General features: G+C 40.1%; 1 gene segment (V, D, J or C); it reads left to right on the forward strand.

Moving 5' to 3' along the window:
- Window positions 1-706: 706 nt before the first annotated feature.
- The window catches only part of LOC112661480 (T cell receptor gamma constant 2-like), a 39123-nt gene continuing 20575 nt past the window's right edge, over window positions 707-19254 (forward strand). The window contains 2 exon segments of the C gene segment in view: window positions 707-749; window positions 838-1142. Coding sequence covers window positions 707-749; window positions 838-1142 — 348 coding nt within the window.

The following is a 19254-nucleotide window of genomic DNA, read 5'->3' on the forward strand; positions in this document are numbered from 1 at the left end:
TCCCGCTTAATATTTTAATACAGCTGCCCTAAACACCTGCTGAGAGTCTGAATGATGGCCCTGGAATATTCTTTTAGCAGAGTATTCTAGTCACTACTTCATCAACTCAGTACAACCTCAAAGCTTGTATTTTGGGACACTTGAGCCTTAAATCTTGGTTATAGCTCAGCATGTCTCCCTTTCAGCTTTGACCAAGAGGAAGATCTCAGGAGCTAGGTCTGGTATCAATCCTCCTTGCCCCAACCAAGTCCCCTTCCTAGGCATCCCCACTGCCTTCTCCTTCCAGACTGACATGCTATCATTAGCACAACTAATTGTCATAACTACACCCAGGAGTTCCTGGTATATTTGGCACACCCAAAAAGAAACCTTCATTTCAGACCGAAGTCCACACTACCTTGACTCCTCACAAGCTTCATTTCAGATGCATTCCTCAGCTGACCCTTCCTGAGGCCCTGCCTTTACCATTTCTGAGGATCTGACACTGGAACTACAGCACCTGGTCCCACCCCCTGACCTTCACTGTCCTTGCTTTCTGGGCTCCTCCCTCCCTGCTCCCTCTCTTTCACCAGTACCTTCCAGGGCCACCAGGAAGCACAGGCTCAGTCTCTAACCAGTCCTCTGCCACCCACCCAGTTGGTCTCCTCCCAGCAAGTGCAGCTGCAAGGTTATCCTGGGCTTGTCTCCACCAGGTGGGAAGTAGACCATGATATGTCTCCTTGCCTTCCTGTGCACTCTCTTATTTCCCGGTAAGGCCAGACTCTCTCCTTGGTGAGGAGTGTGTGGGGTGCCCTGAAGCTCCAGGCCACCCCAGGCTCACAGCTGTCCCCCTCACAGGTGGTTTGGTGGCATTCAGCCTGGAGCAGCCATCCGTGGTTGTGGTGCGCATGGACACCTTGGCCATTATGCCTTGCAAAGCCAGCACCAAGATCAGCCATATCCACTGGTACCATCACCAGGAGCATACGGCCCCCCAGAGGATCCTCAGACTGGAAGTGTCTGGATCTTCTGTGAACAAGGATTCAGTCCTGAAAGCAGATAAAATCATTGCCATAAAAGATAAAGATGTCACCAGCTATAGTCTGTTGGTGCTGAAGCTGAAGAAGAACGATGAAGCTGTGTACTACTGTGCTACCTGGGAAGTGCAGAGCCCCATATGCTGACCAGGTCCCTGAGCAAAAAGTTCTCTGACTCTGGGTCTCCAGGACTGGCACTTCAACCACTCCTGAATCCTTGGGGTTGCCCTGGGGTCACCCTTCAGCATCCCAGACTCTTGCGGACACTCCCTTCACGTGTCTACTGCATGTAATCCTGGAGGCCAAGGAGCCCCTGGTACTCAGACTGGCATAGATCCAGGGAGCTGTCCAGCCTGGAGGAACTTTTCTGAAGATTATGCAAGTGTCGTTTCTGAAGCATTTGGAGCAGAAACGGTGGTGCTCAATGCAGTAGCCTCTAGCCACTAGCCACAAGTGGCTACTGAGCACTTAAAATGTAACTAGTAGATTAGTCCAAGCTGAGATGGGCTGCTTGTGTAGCACACAAGTCACATTCTGGAGACTATAAAACTTAAAGTACGATATCTCTTAACAATTTGTATGTTGAAATAATATTTTAGATATCTTTTTTTTTTAAAGTACACTCTACACTTAGCATGGAGCCCAGTACATGTCTTGAACTTATCGCTGTGAGATCAAGACATGAGCTGAAATCAAGTAAGATGCTTAACTAACTGAGGCACCTCAATATCTTTGTTTTTGTTTTTGTTTTTAAGTAGGTTCCACACTCAGCATGGAGCCCAGCATGGGGCTTGAACTAATAACCATGAGATCAAGACCTGAGCCGAGATCCAAGAGTTGGTTGCCTAACCGACTGAACCACCCAGGTGCCCCATGCATATCTTTGACTAAATAAAAATAGTCCTAGAATTAATTAATTTTTTCTATTAACCTTCTTTAATGCAGTGGATAGAAAAGTTTTAATTTATGTCTCAAATTGGTGACTTACATTTATTTCTGTTGAATAGTACTGTTATAGACTGGCAATTTTTTAAAGATTTAATTTATTTATTTCAGAGAGAAAGAGAGAGAGTGTGTGCATGAGTGAACATTGGGGAGGAGTAGAGGAAGAATGAGAGTCAATATGGGACTCGATCCCAAGACCCTGAGATCATGACCTGAGCTGAAATCAAGAGTCCGCCGCTTAACCAACTGAGCCACCCAGGTGCCCCTAGACTGGCAATTTAAGATTCTGATCATCTCCCTGAAAAATGTGCAAATAAAATATTATGCAAATAATGTTAGGGATGAAGGACTCTCTGGAGATTTGCCACAAAGTGGTTAAAAGCTGAGAATGAGAGTCAACTCCGGATTCTACTTTCTAAGTTGCTGCCCTGTGAACAATTAATTACTTTACAGGGGGGAGTCAGTAATTAAAAGCACAGTATCTCTCAACTTCTCAGCACCCTCATCCACTGGCGTACCTGGAGCTCAAGCTCCTATGGGGGGACATGATTCTCAGTGCAGGATAACACAATCAACCCTGAGACCCGGGCCTTCTACCTTCCACTTCTTAATACTACCCCACATGGGGTTTTGAGTACAGCTTTCCTACACCTCTGTTCTCTCATCTGTAAGCTGAGGTTATCTACCTGCTAAAATTATAGGACCGATTTCTGTATTAAAGCACAATTTTAGAAATAAGGTAGCAATATGTTCACTGCCTTCTTATAAAGCTAGTCAACTTCTTGAGAAAGAAAAGAAAAGAAAATCTGTGTTACTGATTCTCTGGCCCGAAACAGGAAAACACCTGATGCTGTATGTGGGGAAGAAGAAAAAGCCCTTTGAGGAGCTATAAGCTGAACAAAACCCATTTTCAATTGAAATTTCAAAGTCTATATACAGCTTAGTTGCCTTGAGAAAAATGATTAATGAAAGGAAAGTCTAAATGATCTGAAGGACATTGGTCCCTCAGGCTCACTACTCATCCTCTGTCTCCCTGAGCTTCTGTTTTTGCAATGGGAGATTTATAATTTAGACATGCCTTCTTTTGACAGAGCTCAGCTAACACCCACCCTTTACCCTCTACTGAAGGCCTAAGGCTAAGATCTCCAGCATGTGCAGGAAGCAGTGGAGTTGGAGGGGCAGAAACCTATCTTCCCTCTGAGGACTATTCCTTCATTTGTCCTCCCCACTGTCCTGATACAACTGAACACTTTCCTCTCAGTGCCTGACCACAGAGCAGTGACTCTGAGAGCTGATTATTAGTTTGGTTAGAGGGAAATTAGCTAAATATGAAGTCATTGTCATGAGAAGTCATCCCAAGTCAACACAAATCTCAGTTTTTGACACAGTTCCATAGTGCCTGTGAGTTACATCTAAGAGGACAGTGGACCTTCTGGATGCAGCAAACAAACCCTATGTGGAGGGAAAAGCAAGCCCATATTTGGAGTCATGTCCTTCTCCTGCCTTCTCCTTGTGGATAACGTGAGTTTCACCATGGACACTTTGGCCACACACACCAAATGAAAACCAGCCAGAGGCCAACCAGCCCTCCTGTCCTAAGTAAATATTTGCTAATTAAATGGTTGTTTAAATGGCTAATTCATAGAAGAACTGAAAGCATCTTATTCGAATGTAAAGGACTGAGTATAGTGGTAGATCTATCAATGCCTGTTGTGATATTTTGACTATTAGAAAGGGGTTCATATTACCTCATGGTTGGGGGATTTTGTATAGATGAATGCTTGAAATATCCTGATGATTTGGGCTCAACTCATTTTCTTTCATTCCTGAGGTATGTGAGACAGATACATGACCAACATTATAGTATCAAATTAAGGCTGATTAAGTCTAAGAGTATCTTAATATCAGGATTTTCATAGATATATTATCCATTACCAACTGCACACACATGCTAGTATTTTGGCTGTTACCTCAGATTCCCGTTTGTGCAAATCACAATTTAAAAATTGTCTGGCATGTCTGGAAATCCATGTTGACTCTTGTGTATTGAGTGGTCTTTATGTTTGGCCCTGAGTACTGGTTCAAGGACATAGCCTCGGCAGAGGAAAGGGCACAACTTTGGAGAGGTCACCTCTACACATTGGGATCAGGATATTTTTTTCTGTCACTTCCATATGTCCAAAATTGTCTTACCAAAAATATGTACTGTTTTTGAATTTTATTTTAAAAAAGAATTAACATGTTTCCTAATATTAAAAATCACTGCATATTTCTAAGCACTTAAACACAACATGTGCAATTTGACGGTTAGAAAGGCCTGTAACTGGCTCTGTCCTGATCACTTTTCTCCCTTCTTCTCAAACAAGCTTGGCTTCTTTACAAAGCAAAATCTTATTTTCTCTCCTGATTCCCACTCCCTCTGTCTGCCAAGTTAGAGACAAGGTTCATGATTGTCATTTTTTTTGTTGTTGTTGTTGTTTTTGTTTTTTTGATCTTTACAAACCTTTATTTAAGAAAGAAGATGTAACTATGAAAATACTACATACTAAACAGAACAAAGGCTATGATCCCGAGGTTTAAAAAAAAAGAGAGAGAGAAAGACATATGTCCAAGTATTAACAAGGCTGCCTGAGTGAAAGATGATGGGTAGTTTTTCCTGCTTCCTTACATTTTCAATAATTTCCAAAAATCCTATAGCGACACAGAGCTCAGAGTATCTTCTTGGGCTGAGTGTGTGTTTTCCCCTGTGCAAGACAGATACCAGCCACTGCAGAGAGTGACACAAGTACTCAGTCTTCTTATTAAGTGTACTATAATTTCCTTGCTTTCTTTAAGTCTCTTTTATCCACATGCAGATGCAGGAATGAAATCATCCCTAGCAGAATTACACACATTGTAGGATGGATCCTCCACCTTTCTCCACACTGCTCTGTACCCCCTTAGGCTAATTTCTATGGATTTCACTAATGGGCATCTTTGCTCTGATTTCTATCAAATGTTGAAAGTTGAAGAACTATCACCATGTCACCCAACAAAAGCATTGTTTCTTGGACATCAGATTTCCAAGCCTGTGGATTCAGGGCCCTAGGAGAAAAGAATCAAATTTCTCCAATGGCTTCACTGGTATGAAAGGGAATGGCCACTCCCACCTGCACCTCTTGGTGTCTGAGCATAAACCTCTGACTCTGGGGTAGATGACACCATATGTTGGCTCTGGGGAAGGATGCAGCCAACCTAAGGCCACCTGTCAGGGTGGGAATCCTGAGCTCACTCTGCTCCCACTTCCCAGTCTCCTGCTGATGCTCCCACTGTCTGCTCCCAAGCAGCACCCAGAGATAAGGAAGACCACAGGTACAGTCTATGAGGGTCTGCCTTGTAATACCCAGGGCAATGGAAGGTAAAGAGAGGTGGACAGTCCATCTGCAGGAGCAAAAGAATGTATTCAAGCAAACAGTCAAATAAGTGGGCTGTGTTGGCCCCCAAATAAATAAAACAAGTTGAAGAGTCAGGAGAAGATTGTATCTAGTTCCTTTCATTTCACTCTCCACAAAACCACCAAGGTCCCCTCTCTAACAGAACAGGATATATTCAGTAAAGAAACAGGAAACAGACAAGTGTTGACAGATTATCACTAAATTCTGTGCTTTTCTAGTTGATAAATGTAGCAAAAAAGGAGCATGTAGATTATTTGTAACGCTTTTGTTCTTCCATTATATCAGGGATTCTGAGTTATTTCTCGAGCTATTAAGCAAGTCATCATCACTTACTATAATAAAATAAATCAAGAGATCTCTGTGTATATAAAAGATTACAGTGCTTTATGGACCAATATTATGATGAATCCAATTCTGTGCTCTTGATGTTCTTTAATGCAATACAACAAGTGTGCACTAGTGAAACAATCCCAACTCTCATTAAAGGAGCCTAGAGAAATACCCGCCACCTTCATGTCAACTGAAATCCTGCCTCTCACATTTGTTTTAATTGATTTATCCTTTCTGTATTTCCTTGATCTATGTTCTTGCTACCTATGAGTCAACATATAGCTGCAGCAATCACAAGCTAATCATTCCTAATAACTGCAGTAATTCTGTTGCTTTTTTTTTACTTGTAGATTGAAGATACAAAATAATTACCAAAAATCTGCAATTATATTCTAAAAGTGGTAGAATTAGCATTTGCAGTCCATGGGTCAAGAGATTTCTTTGATTCCTTTTCTTTGCTCAGCCAAAGCAAAAACAATCAATTAGTTTATATGTACAGAGTTAAATGTATAGTCATTCTCTCAAGGAGCTCAGTTCCACCTGAAAATAAATAAATATAATGTTCTGATAAGAATATAATAAAATGTATTTTATTAATGAGAACTCCTTAAGTACTAGACACTGAATTAAGCACTTGATACACTTCTTGTTATGTTATGTCTCTGTAGCAAAAAATGATCAGACTGATGGCTATAAATTGTACCCCCACATGTATCACTCTAACCTTGTCCTCCAATGCCAGGTTTGACTTATTTACCTATTGGCGTGAATTCCTATTTGGACACTTCATATGTTGAGGTCTGATTATCTCAGAGAGAAGTAAGGTATAGTATCTCATTCCCCAGGGATTTTCAGAAATTGTGAAAAGCTGAGGCTAAAGATACTGGTGATGAATAAAATGGAATTCATACCAGTTAAGTTCCATTGCCTGTCAGAAAATGAGCTAGCTGTTGTGTCTGTCCGAGATCCTGTGATTATCATAAAAGTCCTGCAAATGAGGATGCCTGGATGGCTCAGTGGTTGAGTGTCTGCCTTTGGCTCAGGACATGATCCCGGGGTCCTGGGAATGAGACCCGCGCCAGGCTCTCCACAGGGAGCCTGCTTCACCCTGTGCCTGTGACTCTGCTTCTCTCTTCTCTCTCTCTCTCTGTCTCTCTCATGAGTAAATAAATAAAATCTTTTTTAAAAAAATCCTGCAAATCAACTCATTTCATGGAAGGAAGAATTGATGCTTAGAGAGGAACAGAGATGTTTCCAAATACATAGTCCAATTGCACTATTGGGCCACTTTAAAGATCTTTAATATTTGTTAACTTTACAAATCTGGCATTTGTGGGGAAATATGGATTGTCCCAGACTGGCCACTCAACCCAGGAGAGCCTGGTCAGGACAGAATGATTGGTCACTCAAGTAGTCATGGCACACATCTGGAAGAGTTCTCTTTCCGTATAGTCTGCCCCAAGACCTTTCCTGCTAGTGGAGTTAAAAAGGCTATAAAAAATCACATAGGGCATCCCTGGGTGGCTCAGCGGTTTGGCGCCTGCCTTCAGCCCAGGGCGTGATCCTGGAGACCCGGGAACGAGTCCCATGTCAGGTTTCCTGCATGGAGCTTGCTTCTCCTTCTGCCTGTGCCTCTGCCTCTCTCTCTTTTGTGTGTCTCTCATGAATAAATAAATAAAATATTTTTTAAAAAAATCACATATCTTCTCTGTCTTGTGATTTTGCTTTAGCAGAAAGTATCATAGATCAACTACACGGAGAGCACAAAAACTTCTTAGGAGGACTTAACTAAAAAATCAACATATGGAATGAGGATGAAGCTTTGGAAATTTGTAACTGGTATAGTGTTATTTTCCTACATACATCATGCCATCAGGAGCCCTGCCCTGGTTTGGACTAAACCATAACAAACAGCATCCATGAAAGGAGATGGTGGCTATGCCCAGAAGAATTTTTCTTTTGGGTTAATCATGAGATAGCAATATGGAAAGTCAGGTATTTCAGTCCTAGAATCCAGAGGAAAAGAAGCAGACAGCCACTAGGAGTGCCTGCAGGATGCCAGCCTTCCTACTCCAACCTCCCATTGACCTGATTGCCTCCTGATGGGGGTTTCTGTCTGGGGTTGTTGAGAACAGCCTGAGTGAGTCAGGAATCATCACTTCTTTGAGTCTTGAGATTTCCAGGGAGTATAGATGACCCAAGCTGCATAACTTGAGATGGTAGAGGGATGGCATCTGATTGCAGTCATAAGTGTGATTCCAGGGCTAGCTGCTGTGCCAAATGAAGAAGATTAATACGAATGTCACTGGAATAAAAGTGTCCTAAACTGGGACCTTTATTTTATAAATTAATTTTTTATTGGTGTTCAATTTACCAACATACAGAATAACACCCAGTGCTCATCCCGTCAAGTGTCCCCCTCAGTGCCCGTCACCCATTCACCCCCACCCCCCGCCCTCCTCCCCGTCCACCACCCCTAGTTCGTTTCCCAGAGTTAGGAGTCTTTATGTTCTGTCTCCCTTTCTGATATTTCCCACACATTTCTTCTCCCTTCCCTTCTATTCCCTTTCACTATTATTCATATTCCCCAAATGAATGAGAACATACACCGTTTGTCCTTCTCTGATTGACTTACTTCACTCAGCATAATACCCTCCAGTTCCATCCACGTTGAAGCAAATGGTGGGTATTTGTCGTTTCTAATGGCGGAGTAATATTCCATTGTATACATAAACCACATCTTCTTTATCCATTCATCTTTCGATGGACACCGAGGCTCCTTCCACAGTTTGGCTATTGTGGACGTTGCTGCTATAAACTTCGGGGTGCAGGTGTCCCGGCGTTTCATTGCATCTGAATCTTTGGGGTAAATCCCCAACAGTGCAATTGCTGGGTCGTAGGGCAGGTCTATTTTTAACTCTTTGAGGACCCTCCACACAGTTTTCCAGAGTGGCTGCACCAGTTGACATTCCCACCAACAGTGTAAGAGGGTTCCCTTTTCTCCGCATCCTCTCCAACATTTGCTAAACTGGGACCTTTGTCTCTGCGTTCTAGAGCCTTGGGAGAAAGACATATACACAGACTTATATGTACATACATACAAATGTACATATACATGTATACATATTATTACACAGTAGTATATAATACGTTATAATAAGTACTTATGGAAGAAATGAAGTGTCTGCTTTAAGAATGTGTGTTCCAGATCTAGATCCTTTGGTATAAATTACTGTTCTTCCACTTAATCACCCAAGACCTTTGATAAAAATTTCTAGTGTGTCAGAGTCTTCATTTTTTCATAGGAAAGATAGAAAAATAATAAAAGCACCCATTTAGCAGGTTTTGTGAAGATTAAATGAGATAATGAAACCAAAGTGTTTACCGCATCATACCTGCCACATGAGAATGCCTTCAATATTGTGAGCTATTCATGTTACAAAAAATAAAATAAAATCTCTATTCTCTGAAAGTGTTTAAAATAATTAGTAAAAGATAAAATCTGCCTTTGTTTTCTTCCCTGTTTGACATAATTAATAAACAAGAAATACTTTTTTCTAGGAATGTCTGAAGTGGCCATTTATCTCCCTTTTTGGCTCCTAGCATCTGAAACCATTGTCTATGTCAGGGGAATTCTCCACCTTATAAGCCTTGGTGAAAGAATGGATTTACTTCCAGTATAGGAAGGAAAAGTTCCAGATACTGCTTCTCAGCGTTCCATACAGCTAAGTTCAGGTAGAAAGTGTGGGCTTTTCCAGATTAGACATGCTCCCCACAACTGCCACCCCTTCACACACACGCACACATGTATATGCAAACAGGCACACATGCACAAAGGGACACAAGCAAACATGCACACATGTGCACACACACACAGGGTCTGGAAGGAAATCCCTGGCATCAACGGTGGAGCAGGGGACCTCCCTCCAGAGTGACTATGGCTGTCTCCTCTTCCTCTCCTCCTTCTCATTTCTAGGAGGCACCTTCCTGCAGAAGAGTCAGTCCTCTTAGTTGTAGGCCATTGGCCTTCTGGTTTACCACCCATCTCCTCAAAATTCAATGCCTTGTGTGGATCACCTCAGAATTAGTATTTATTGGAAAGCAGAGAAAATACAGCAGCTGCCTCAGGAGGAAAATCCAGCCAACATGGCTTATTCTTCTCTTTTCTCCTCAAGAAGAACTCAAGTATGAGTTCGCATCAGTTCCACGTGTATGTCACAGAGCCAGCCCTAAGTTTTAGGGAGAATTGTTTCAAACTTTAATACATGCAAATATTTAGAGAAAACCATATGGAAATCATAAAAGGCAAACAAAAAATCTTAGCTGAGGAAAAGAGGAATGTGGAAAAACGCAGAAAAATAAAATACTAATAATATGTAACTGATTTTCCAGGCTACTACTTCAAAATGGTCATCAAAGCATTTTCACAATGAGAGTTGTGGCAAATAATAATGTTTGACAGTATAGGAATGTTAAATTTGAGACATGACAATATAAGTAGAAATAATATCTAATTATTAATAAGAATTTCATATATTCCAGAACCTGTGCTAGCAGTTATAATAAATCTGAAATACTCTCAGTTATTTAATATGCATTAACTTCTGAGATAGTATTGTTATCACATCCATTCTCAGATGAGGATTTTAAGACAGAAAGAGATTAAGAAATTTGCACCAGTCAGACAGCTCCTAGGTGACAGAGATAAACAGTTCTTCCCTTCAGACATGAAAAAGCTGTGTCAGTGATGTGAGGAAATGCTCAGAATATGAAGTGACCTGAAACAAGAATACCAAAACCCTGTGCATATTGCACCTGTGACTCATAAATGTATTTGAGTCCACAAAATAATATTCAAACCCATTAAATTACATATTCATGTAATTTCTAATTACAGAAATCTAGAACTTCACACACCATAATGAAAGAGTTGCAGCTCTTGGTGAGATACTCATGGGCATTTTTATCTTCATCTTTATCCATTTTCTTTAATTTTCTTCAAAGAATATTTTTACCTACATGTCCTACTTAGCAGCCATGTGACATTCCCTCATTCACTCATCACTCCTCTGTACCTCACCGCCCTGATCTATGAAATGAAAACAACAAGCATCCATATCATGTGATTCCTGTGAAGATGAAAAAGGTGAAGAACATTTAGAAAAAAATTAAAAAATTCTCTTTAAATATTTGCTCTTCTGAAATTAATATTTATTAAACATGCAATATATTAAACTGTTATACCGAGAAAGAGGGGTGATATAATGGCTCCTGGCAAATAAAAACCATTCCAATTCTATAGAAATCAAGAAGCTTCCACAGTTCCTTCACATTCAGAGACCTGCGGAGACCACCAGCCCTATTTTGAGATGGGCACAGCAGCAGAAAGCCTGCAAAACACAGTGATCTCAGGCCCTGCAAGTATGCATTCAGCACTAAACAGCCAACAACCCACCTCATCCACCACTTCTTTCCTCTTGCACAGTTCAGGGCATGCCCTCAGACACTGAGTTAAGGGGCATGCAGCCATCAGGTTCCCACTTATCTGCTTTCTCCTTTAGCCTGGAAGACAGCATGTCACTGCTCCAAGTTTTCATCTTCTTCTCCTTCTGGGCTCCTGAGTCACACTTCTGGACGATTGCAGTCTAGATGAGTGAACAAAGAAATTCTGTAATATTTCTTATGCTATTACAGTTTCATTGGAAATTCTCTTCCTTTACTAATAGTTGGACAGGAGTTATCAAAAGTGGAGCAGTTCCATATGTCTATTTCCACAAAATTAAAGAAAAATATTGAGATATATTGCAAGATATCCAGCTCAAGTTTTGAAAAGGACACTGTTATGGGGAGGAGCAGAAATGAAATCAGGCTTTGAAAGGTCAGATTTTTATGATGTTGGCAAAAATCCCAGCTCCATGTCATTTGGATGGAAAGAAAATAGGTTAGGCAAAAAGTGTTCTTAAATTTTACTTCAATCCTCACTGTAAATATCATAGATAAAGATGTGGCTATTTACTACTGTGGTGATGGTACCCAGTGTCCTAAAACTGTGGAGAAAACCCACACAAGATCTCCTCCTTGGGTCTATGCCATCCATATCCTTCCCAACAGTGGCAACCACAGCCAGGTCCCCAGGGCTCCCAGCCTCAGCCTCCCTTAATCATCAGCATTTCCGGATCTTTCCAGGAGCCATCTTGGATTATGCTTGCACATTAGTTTCCAGCTGACCTCAGGAATTGTGCTTCCAAAGTGTTGTTGGACACTACTTCCCAATGAACTAAAGTCCTCTGTGGGGATGATAGTACACAGGCTGTACCACTGTCCATCATCTCAGCATCCAGAGACCCCAGTATGAGTAAGCTTCAGGTTGAGAGAGGGAATCACTGTGTGCCATTTTAATGGAATTTAAAAGAAATGCCTCTGTAATATAGCTTTTGTTGGTCCATTTTACAACTAAAAAAAATTAAAGCCTAAAGAATTCAGGCTTAATGTTCCACCAAGAGCTCTCTGAACTAGACTAATGGGCACTGAAAGGTTTAAGAATGCAATACTTTAAGTGAACCATAAGGGAGCTGGTGAACTGCCAGCTGATGTGTGACAGAATTGTCCTTTTTACATCTGATTTTACTTAGATTTTCCTTAAAGAACTACTGTTAATTATATGTGTTCTCATATTTACTGGCTCTTTCTTTGCATGGATCACTTCTTTCTGCCACTGACCTCATTCATGAAATGGAGATAATCACAACAGCAATCTCATGGAAATGTAGAGAAGATTAAATAAAATAATGCAAGAAAATGTTTAGAACATTGCCTGACAAATAGCAAGTCCACCATGGACAGTAGATGTATATTAATTATACAGTTTATAATTGCATATTAAACAATGCTTTGAAGATGATTATCTTCATCATGTGATATCTTGCTCATGAGACAGTTGCAAGGCCCAGGGCGAGTAGAAACTGGTTTCCAGAGACTGCTCCGACCCTTGTATCCCCAGTAATTGCGACCTAGTCCCTTCATGGAAGCACTCAGATTATAAATGAAATCTAATTTCTCTGAGTTCTAATCTTCGTGGTGATATCTCAATTAATTTTACAAAACACAACAATACTCTGTTGCATTTGCACATGGCCTATTCGATAACATTCATATATTTCAGGGTCTGATTGTTGTTCTTTAGTGCTGTGTTACAGAAGATAAAGGCCAGGTTTCCTATCTGGGTCTCAAATTAACAGCAAACAGAAACAGATAGATATAAGGGATGAACCCAACAGGCATGTTCTCATGTTTCCGAGCAATGTTTCTGCAGTATGGGATTCCAGGGGGAATAAGTGGATGTGAGAACCTCCTGCACCATTCCAGACTGACACATTCATACCAAGAATTTCTCTCCAGATTGGGAGCTCTTACCCTATTTGCCCAGCACTCATGGGGTGCAGGAAGCCCCAGACCTGCTCATATCTGTGATTGACATAAAGTATTCCAGGGAACAATGTAATCTATCACTTAATCCCAGAAACCAGAACCAGTCCCCTCTTCTGCCACTGGCCTGACCAGTCCTACTAACAGGGACTTGACTTCTTATCTGGGTGGGTGCAAATTTTTAAGGAATAATGAAAGAAAGTATATTGTGTGAAACTATAAAAACTCCTCTCCTAACTCCTGGAGTCCACATTCCAACCATAGGAAAAACCTATACTTTAGAAAATGTCCTAATATTGGCACCTCTGATAACGTGAATATCTGACCACATAATTACCACACCTGCCCTTTACCCCTGTTTCTTGATATAAGGGCAACACATTCATTCTGTTTCTCATTCTAAGAATCAGGTGGAGCTATCAAGTGCAGAGATGCCATGGAGGGCAGAATGAATTCCTCCCATAGCAGTGTCACTTCTCAGGGGCAAAATCAGGATCTTGTGTCCCACACCCTGTCAATCGGGTGATTCCTAACTGTGGTGGGTCCCCAGCAGGAGGAACCTGAGAGCCTGAGTCTCAACAGGGCCTTACCTGGCCCATAACTTGTCTACAGAAATAAAGGTAAGAAGATCCCTGAAAGGAATGTAGAGTCAGAAACAATGAACCGTTTCCAGAAAGAAGTGATTGAAAAGAAGGATCAAGCTTTTTACAGAATCTGTGCGAAATGCTTTATACAGATTATTTCATTTAATCCTTAAAAGAGTACATCGGAATTCAGCTGAAGTGTCTGCACAGGGACTGGTCTCAGGAGACGGAGCCACCCTGACTTTTTGATACACAACAACCATGAAACACTACAGTGATGAACAGGAGGGAAGAGGACACCTTATCTGTGTGGCTTTGAAGTCATAACATACTATGTAGCCACTAAAAACATCTTTTTTGAAGAATTATAAGTAAAATTTACAAATTTACTGAGGGCCAATACAAGTCTCCCCAGATCTAAGCCTTGGTGGGCATTTCTAAGGTGTACATATTAAGCTCCAAGGCATATAGTTCCAAGAGAGGACTTGATCAAGATGGAGAGCCAAAGATGGAATCAGTATTTTCAGCACTCCTGCAGTCAATATTTTATTGGTTTTTACTTTTAATAGTGAAATTGTTCGTATAACAATTTAAAATATAACTTGATATGACACTTAAAATAGCTATATATTTTATTTTCCCATCTAATACTCCTCCTATTCTGTAACTCCTTTAAAAAAGAAAAACTGAAAAGCTACAATTAATCATACTGACAATAAAGGTTACCATGGAACAGGCATTTCACAAACTAGTCTTAATTTTGCAAATAAAGTTTTATTGAAATACAACCTTGGCCATATGTTTACAAATTGTCTATAGGTGTTTGCATTACAATGGCAGTTAAGTATTGCAACAAAAACCCACAAAGCCTAAAATGTTGACCATTTGGCCCTCTATAGAACATGTTTGTCATTTGCTGCCCTGGAATTATATACTATGGAGTGGCATTTATTTTTGTTTTACATTTCACTATTTCTCAGTTTTTCCTCAATGACCCTTTTTTACATATACATCCTCCTCATATTATCTGTCTTACTCTGGATAAATTATTTAACATATCTTTGATTCAATTTCCTCATTTGAAAATAGAAAATATAATTATATTTACCTAGAAAAACTGTTGAGAAGAGTAACTCAAATAATACATACAAAATTTTTTTTTAATTTTTATTTATTTATGAGAGTCACACACAGAGAGAGAGAGAGAGAGGCAGAGACACAGGCAGAGGAAGAAGCAGGCTCCATGCACCGGGAGCCTGACGTGGGATTCGATCCCAGGTCTCCAGGATCAGGCCCTGGGCCAAAGGCAGGCGCTAAACCGCTGCGCCACCCAGGGATCTCTACATACAAAATTCTTACAAGTGCTTGAAGCATGCCTAATGCTCACTATGTTGAAGCAGTATATTCCTTATATGGATTACTATGCTATTAGAATATAATATAACAAAATATAAAACAAAGACCATAACCTATTTTTTCTTTCTGCTTTATTTAAATAATAGAAATAAGTGAAAATACGCAACTTTTCTTTCAGAGATTTCTAATAGAAAACCTGCCACTGACATTCCTGGAATACAGCCACGCCTATTCATTTCTTAACTGTCTATGACTGGTTTTGAGATACAAGGTAAATCTGATGAATCACAACAGAGACATTAGGGCCAAGAAGCTAAATAAAATATTTGTTATCTGACCCCCAACAGAAAAAAATATTGACAACCTCTTCTGTCCAAGAAAGAGTATGGAAATGAATTTGTAACTAGAACCAAAATTCAAGATGCAATAAGAAATATTAATAATATTAATAAAGCTTACTCCATGAAAATGAAAACAAAGCTTGCATGGCAAAAAGCAGCAGAAGTTAAATCAAAGGACAAATGACAAACCATGAGGAAGTGCTTGCAACCTGTAGAGCATGTAATGGTCAACTATCTCCAAAATAAAAAGAGAAGTACATTTTAAAAATGGAGGTAATACATTTCAAATATCCTGTAAAAAAATGGCAAAAGACCTAAAAAACTAGCTCATAAAGAGAAATATAAAAATAACACTTAAACATATACAAAGTTGCTCAACTTCGGCTATAATAAGGTAATGATCAATTTAAACTACACTAAGATACCATTTTTCATTCATGAGTCTGGCAAGAAAAATCATTTTGCAAACGACTCTGTTGGTAAAGGGCACCTGGATGGATCATTCAGTTAAGTGTTTGCCTTTGGGAACAGGTCAAGATCCCAGGATCCTGGAATGAGCACCTCTCATCCCTTTGTCAGGCTCCCTGCTCAGTAAGGAGTCTGTTTCTTACTTCTGTTTCTCCCTCTCCCTCTGCCCCTCCCCCTGCTCATGCTCTGTCTCATAAATAAATAAATAAATAAATAAATAAATAAATAAATAAAATCTTTAGAAAAATAAAAATATTTTTGGGAAGCTTCCCTTTATGCTGCCAGAGAGGAACAGCAGCTACTACTAAAATCCTCCCAGACCTAATCTACACCATCACCAGTGTAAGAAATCAATAACTTCATCTGCCAGGGAAGGTGCTGGTGGAATCCCATTGCAGTTGAGGGAAGGCAAAGGATGCAACCACTGAAACTTTGCCCAAAACATCTTCTATATGTCCAAAAGTAACAAGTTTTCATTTGCAGAAGGATGGGCATCAAAACAATGGCCTGAAGTAGGTGGGCACCTTCTGCACTGGGGGTGGGGGACGAGGATTGAAAATGTTCCATCTCTGGAAAAAAGGCAGGAATACCATGTAGGTCGCATCCTTAAGACCCAGTTTCACTGTATCTGCTTAAAATTGAGACTTAATAAAAATATCAGAGAATGTCTCCATTCCTGACCTTTCATCCCCATGCTGGAAAACCTTGAGTAAAAGTCACAGTGGAATAATCTAAGAAAGCTTCAAGAGGCAGACCTCTCTGGGGAGCAAAACAAGGAGAAGACTCAAAGACAAGTGAAGAGACAAAGACAAATTACAGCTAGAGAAATTTTAAGTCTTTGATCTCTGACAACAATAACTTTCAACCCTGATAACATAGCAACGAACTTCAAATCCAGTCTAACTCTCGACTAGTTAACCCAAACCCCCACACTAAAAGTCTACCAGGAAAGATGAGCTCATTTTCAAGCACAGGATATATTTAATTCAGTATCTATTATAACACAGAACATGTCCAGCTTTCAGTTGAAAAATGAAAGGCATACAAATCAAGAAATAATATAGCCTACGGACACAAAGTAATCACCAGAACAGCCTGAGTCATGACATAGATGTTGGAAGTATCAGGAATTTAAAATAACTACGATTAATATGTTATATGCTCTAATCTAATAGAAAAAAATAGACAACATACAAGATCAGACAGGTAAATATAGGAAAAATTACAAAAAGACCTAAAAGGAAATTATGGGAAAGAAAAAAAGGAAATGCGAGAATAAAAAACACAGTAACAGAAAGAAGAATGCCCTTAAAGGCTCAACAATGGATTTAAGAGATATAAGGAAAGAATTACTTAACATAAAGATAGTCACTAGAAATTACTTACATTGCAATGGAAGGACATGAGAGAGAGACAGAGAGAGAATGATAGAGGAAGCAGATCATCATTATTCATAGAAGAGAACTATAAGAATGCTTCCCAGTCTCTCTCTCCCTCTCTCTCTCTGATTTGAACCAGTCATGGACATTAGTCCTTTAACAAGAAAATAGCTTCTTTACACTAATATCATTGGATGGTAACAATCACCCAATAATGAGAGGAATCTGCTGACTTAGTAGCCCTATGTTGCAGGATGTTTTGGTATCATTACCATGGCTCCCTTTCTCTGCAGTCTAAGAGTCTAACTTAGCACCCCTACCTCTTACTAAATCAGCTCTCAGATTTGTTCTGTGATCACCTCATTATTCAGCCACCTCTCCTGATAAGTGCCGGCAGGATGCTGCTCCCATCACAGGCCATCCTGGTGGCCTCCCTGTGGTTTTACCCATGGGAGATTTCATTCAGTGAACAAAGCTGATAACAAAACAAACAAACAAACAAAAACAAAAAACAAAAAAAAAACCACAACAACAACAAAAAAAAAAACCCATGGACAATTAAGTCAGCCCATTTGGGTGGGAGACAGTGACATAGTTAATCAAACAATGTTGATAAATTCCACCAAGACCTTAACTCTTCAGAAAAATATATAAACTCTAGACTCTAAGTTTTTCTTTAACAAATCTATTCTGGGGCACCTAGGTGGCTCAGCGGTTGAGCGTCTGCCTTCAGCTCAGGGCATGACCCCAGGGTCCCGGGATCAAGTCCCTCATCAGGCTCCCTGCAGGGAACCTGCTTTTCCCTCTGCCTGTGTCTCTGCCTCCCTCTCTGTGTCTCTCAGGAATAAATAAATAAAAATTTTAAAAAATGTATTCTGTTTTCCTGAATGTCAAAATTTTGCTGTTCACCTTTGTTTTTCTTTCAGATACAAATGCAGACATTTTAATAACACAACTCATACCTTCCATTACCAAGAGTAAAGGAAATACAGCATTTTTAAAATGCCAAATAAAAACAGGTGTCTACAGGAAGAATGTATAAATATAGTGGTACCAAAAGAAGCCAGGCCATCTTCTAAAATGCATTCTGTACATTTTTCCGGTGAAAATATGGTTCATAAACAAGGTGATAGTGAGGAAAGATATGAAGCCAGTAATGACAGAAGGATTTGCCATCAAGTCTCAGGATACTCTGAGTTAATGAGGCAGCTGCTGGACTGTATTACTGTGCCTGCTGGGATGCACTGTATGGAAAGGTTCCACTGCCACTGACTAAGGAGCTCCCACAACTCCACACCCCTACAAACACATGCATACTCCTTTCTACCTACCAAAGGGACCTGGCTACTGTCTATATAGGATTTTTTTCCTGCATCCGTGTCCTCAGGAAGGTTTGAGCTAGGACCCCAAGCACCCAATCTGTGATGTTTCTTTCAGTATGTCACTTTATCTTCTATTTGTACTCTTTGGGGCCTAGGGTAGCTTTGGGCAGTGTGAATTTGCTTTGCTTCTCCATCTATGGGAGGCTTCCTGGGAAGGAAACTAACCAGTGTACACAATGGTGTGCTGACTTTCAATGAATGAATGAATGGATGATGGAAACTACAAGGCTTTGGAGTGATATAAACCTAGGTTTGAATTCCTGCTCAGCCAATTAACTGACAGCACAATCCAGGAAAGTTACTAAATCTTTCTCATAGGATTTCTGGAAACTGAAGGAGGTTCCGTACAGAATAGTTCTAGCACAGGGTCAATATATCACAGTGTCCTTTCCCATTAGCTAAACTGCTTTGCCTAGACATCTCAGCTAACACAGGAACACAGGGACTCTTTAAAACTTACATCTTACATTGTCCTCCAAAAAAATAGTAAACCATTAATAGTAAGTAATGAAAATAGTAATAGTTAGAAAATAGTAATAGTTTTCATTTTAAAAAAACTAAAAATTCTGAATAGAAAAAGAGTTGAGGGCAATA

The sequence above is a fragment of the Canis lupus genome, chromosome 18 (genome assembly GCF_003254725.2).
Source record: "Canis lupus dingo isolate Sandy chromosome 18, ASM325472v2, whole genome shotgun sequence".
Lineage (NCBI taxonomy): Eukaryota > Metazoa > Chordata > Mammalia > Carnivora > Canidae > Canis > Canis lupus.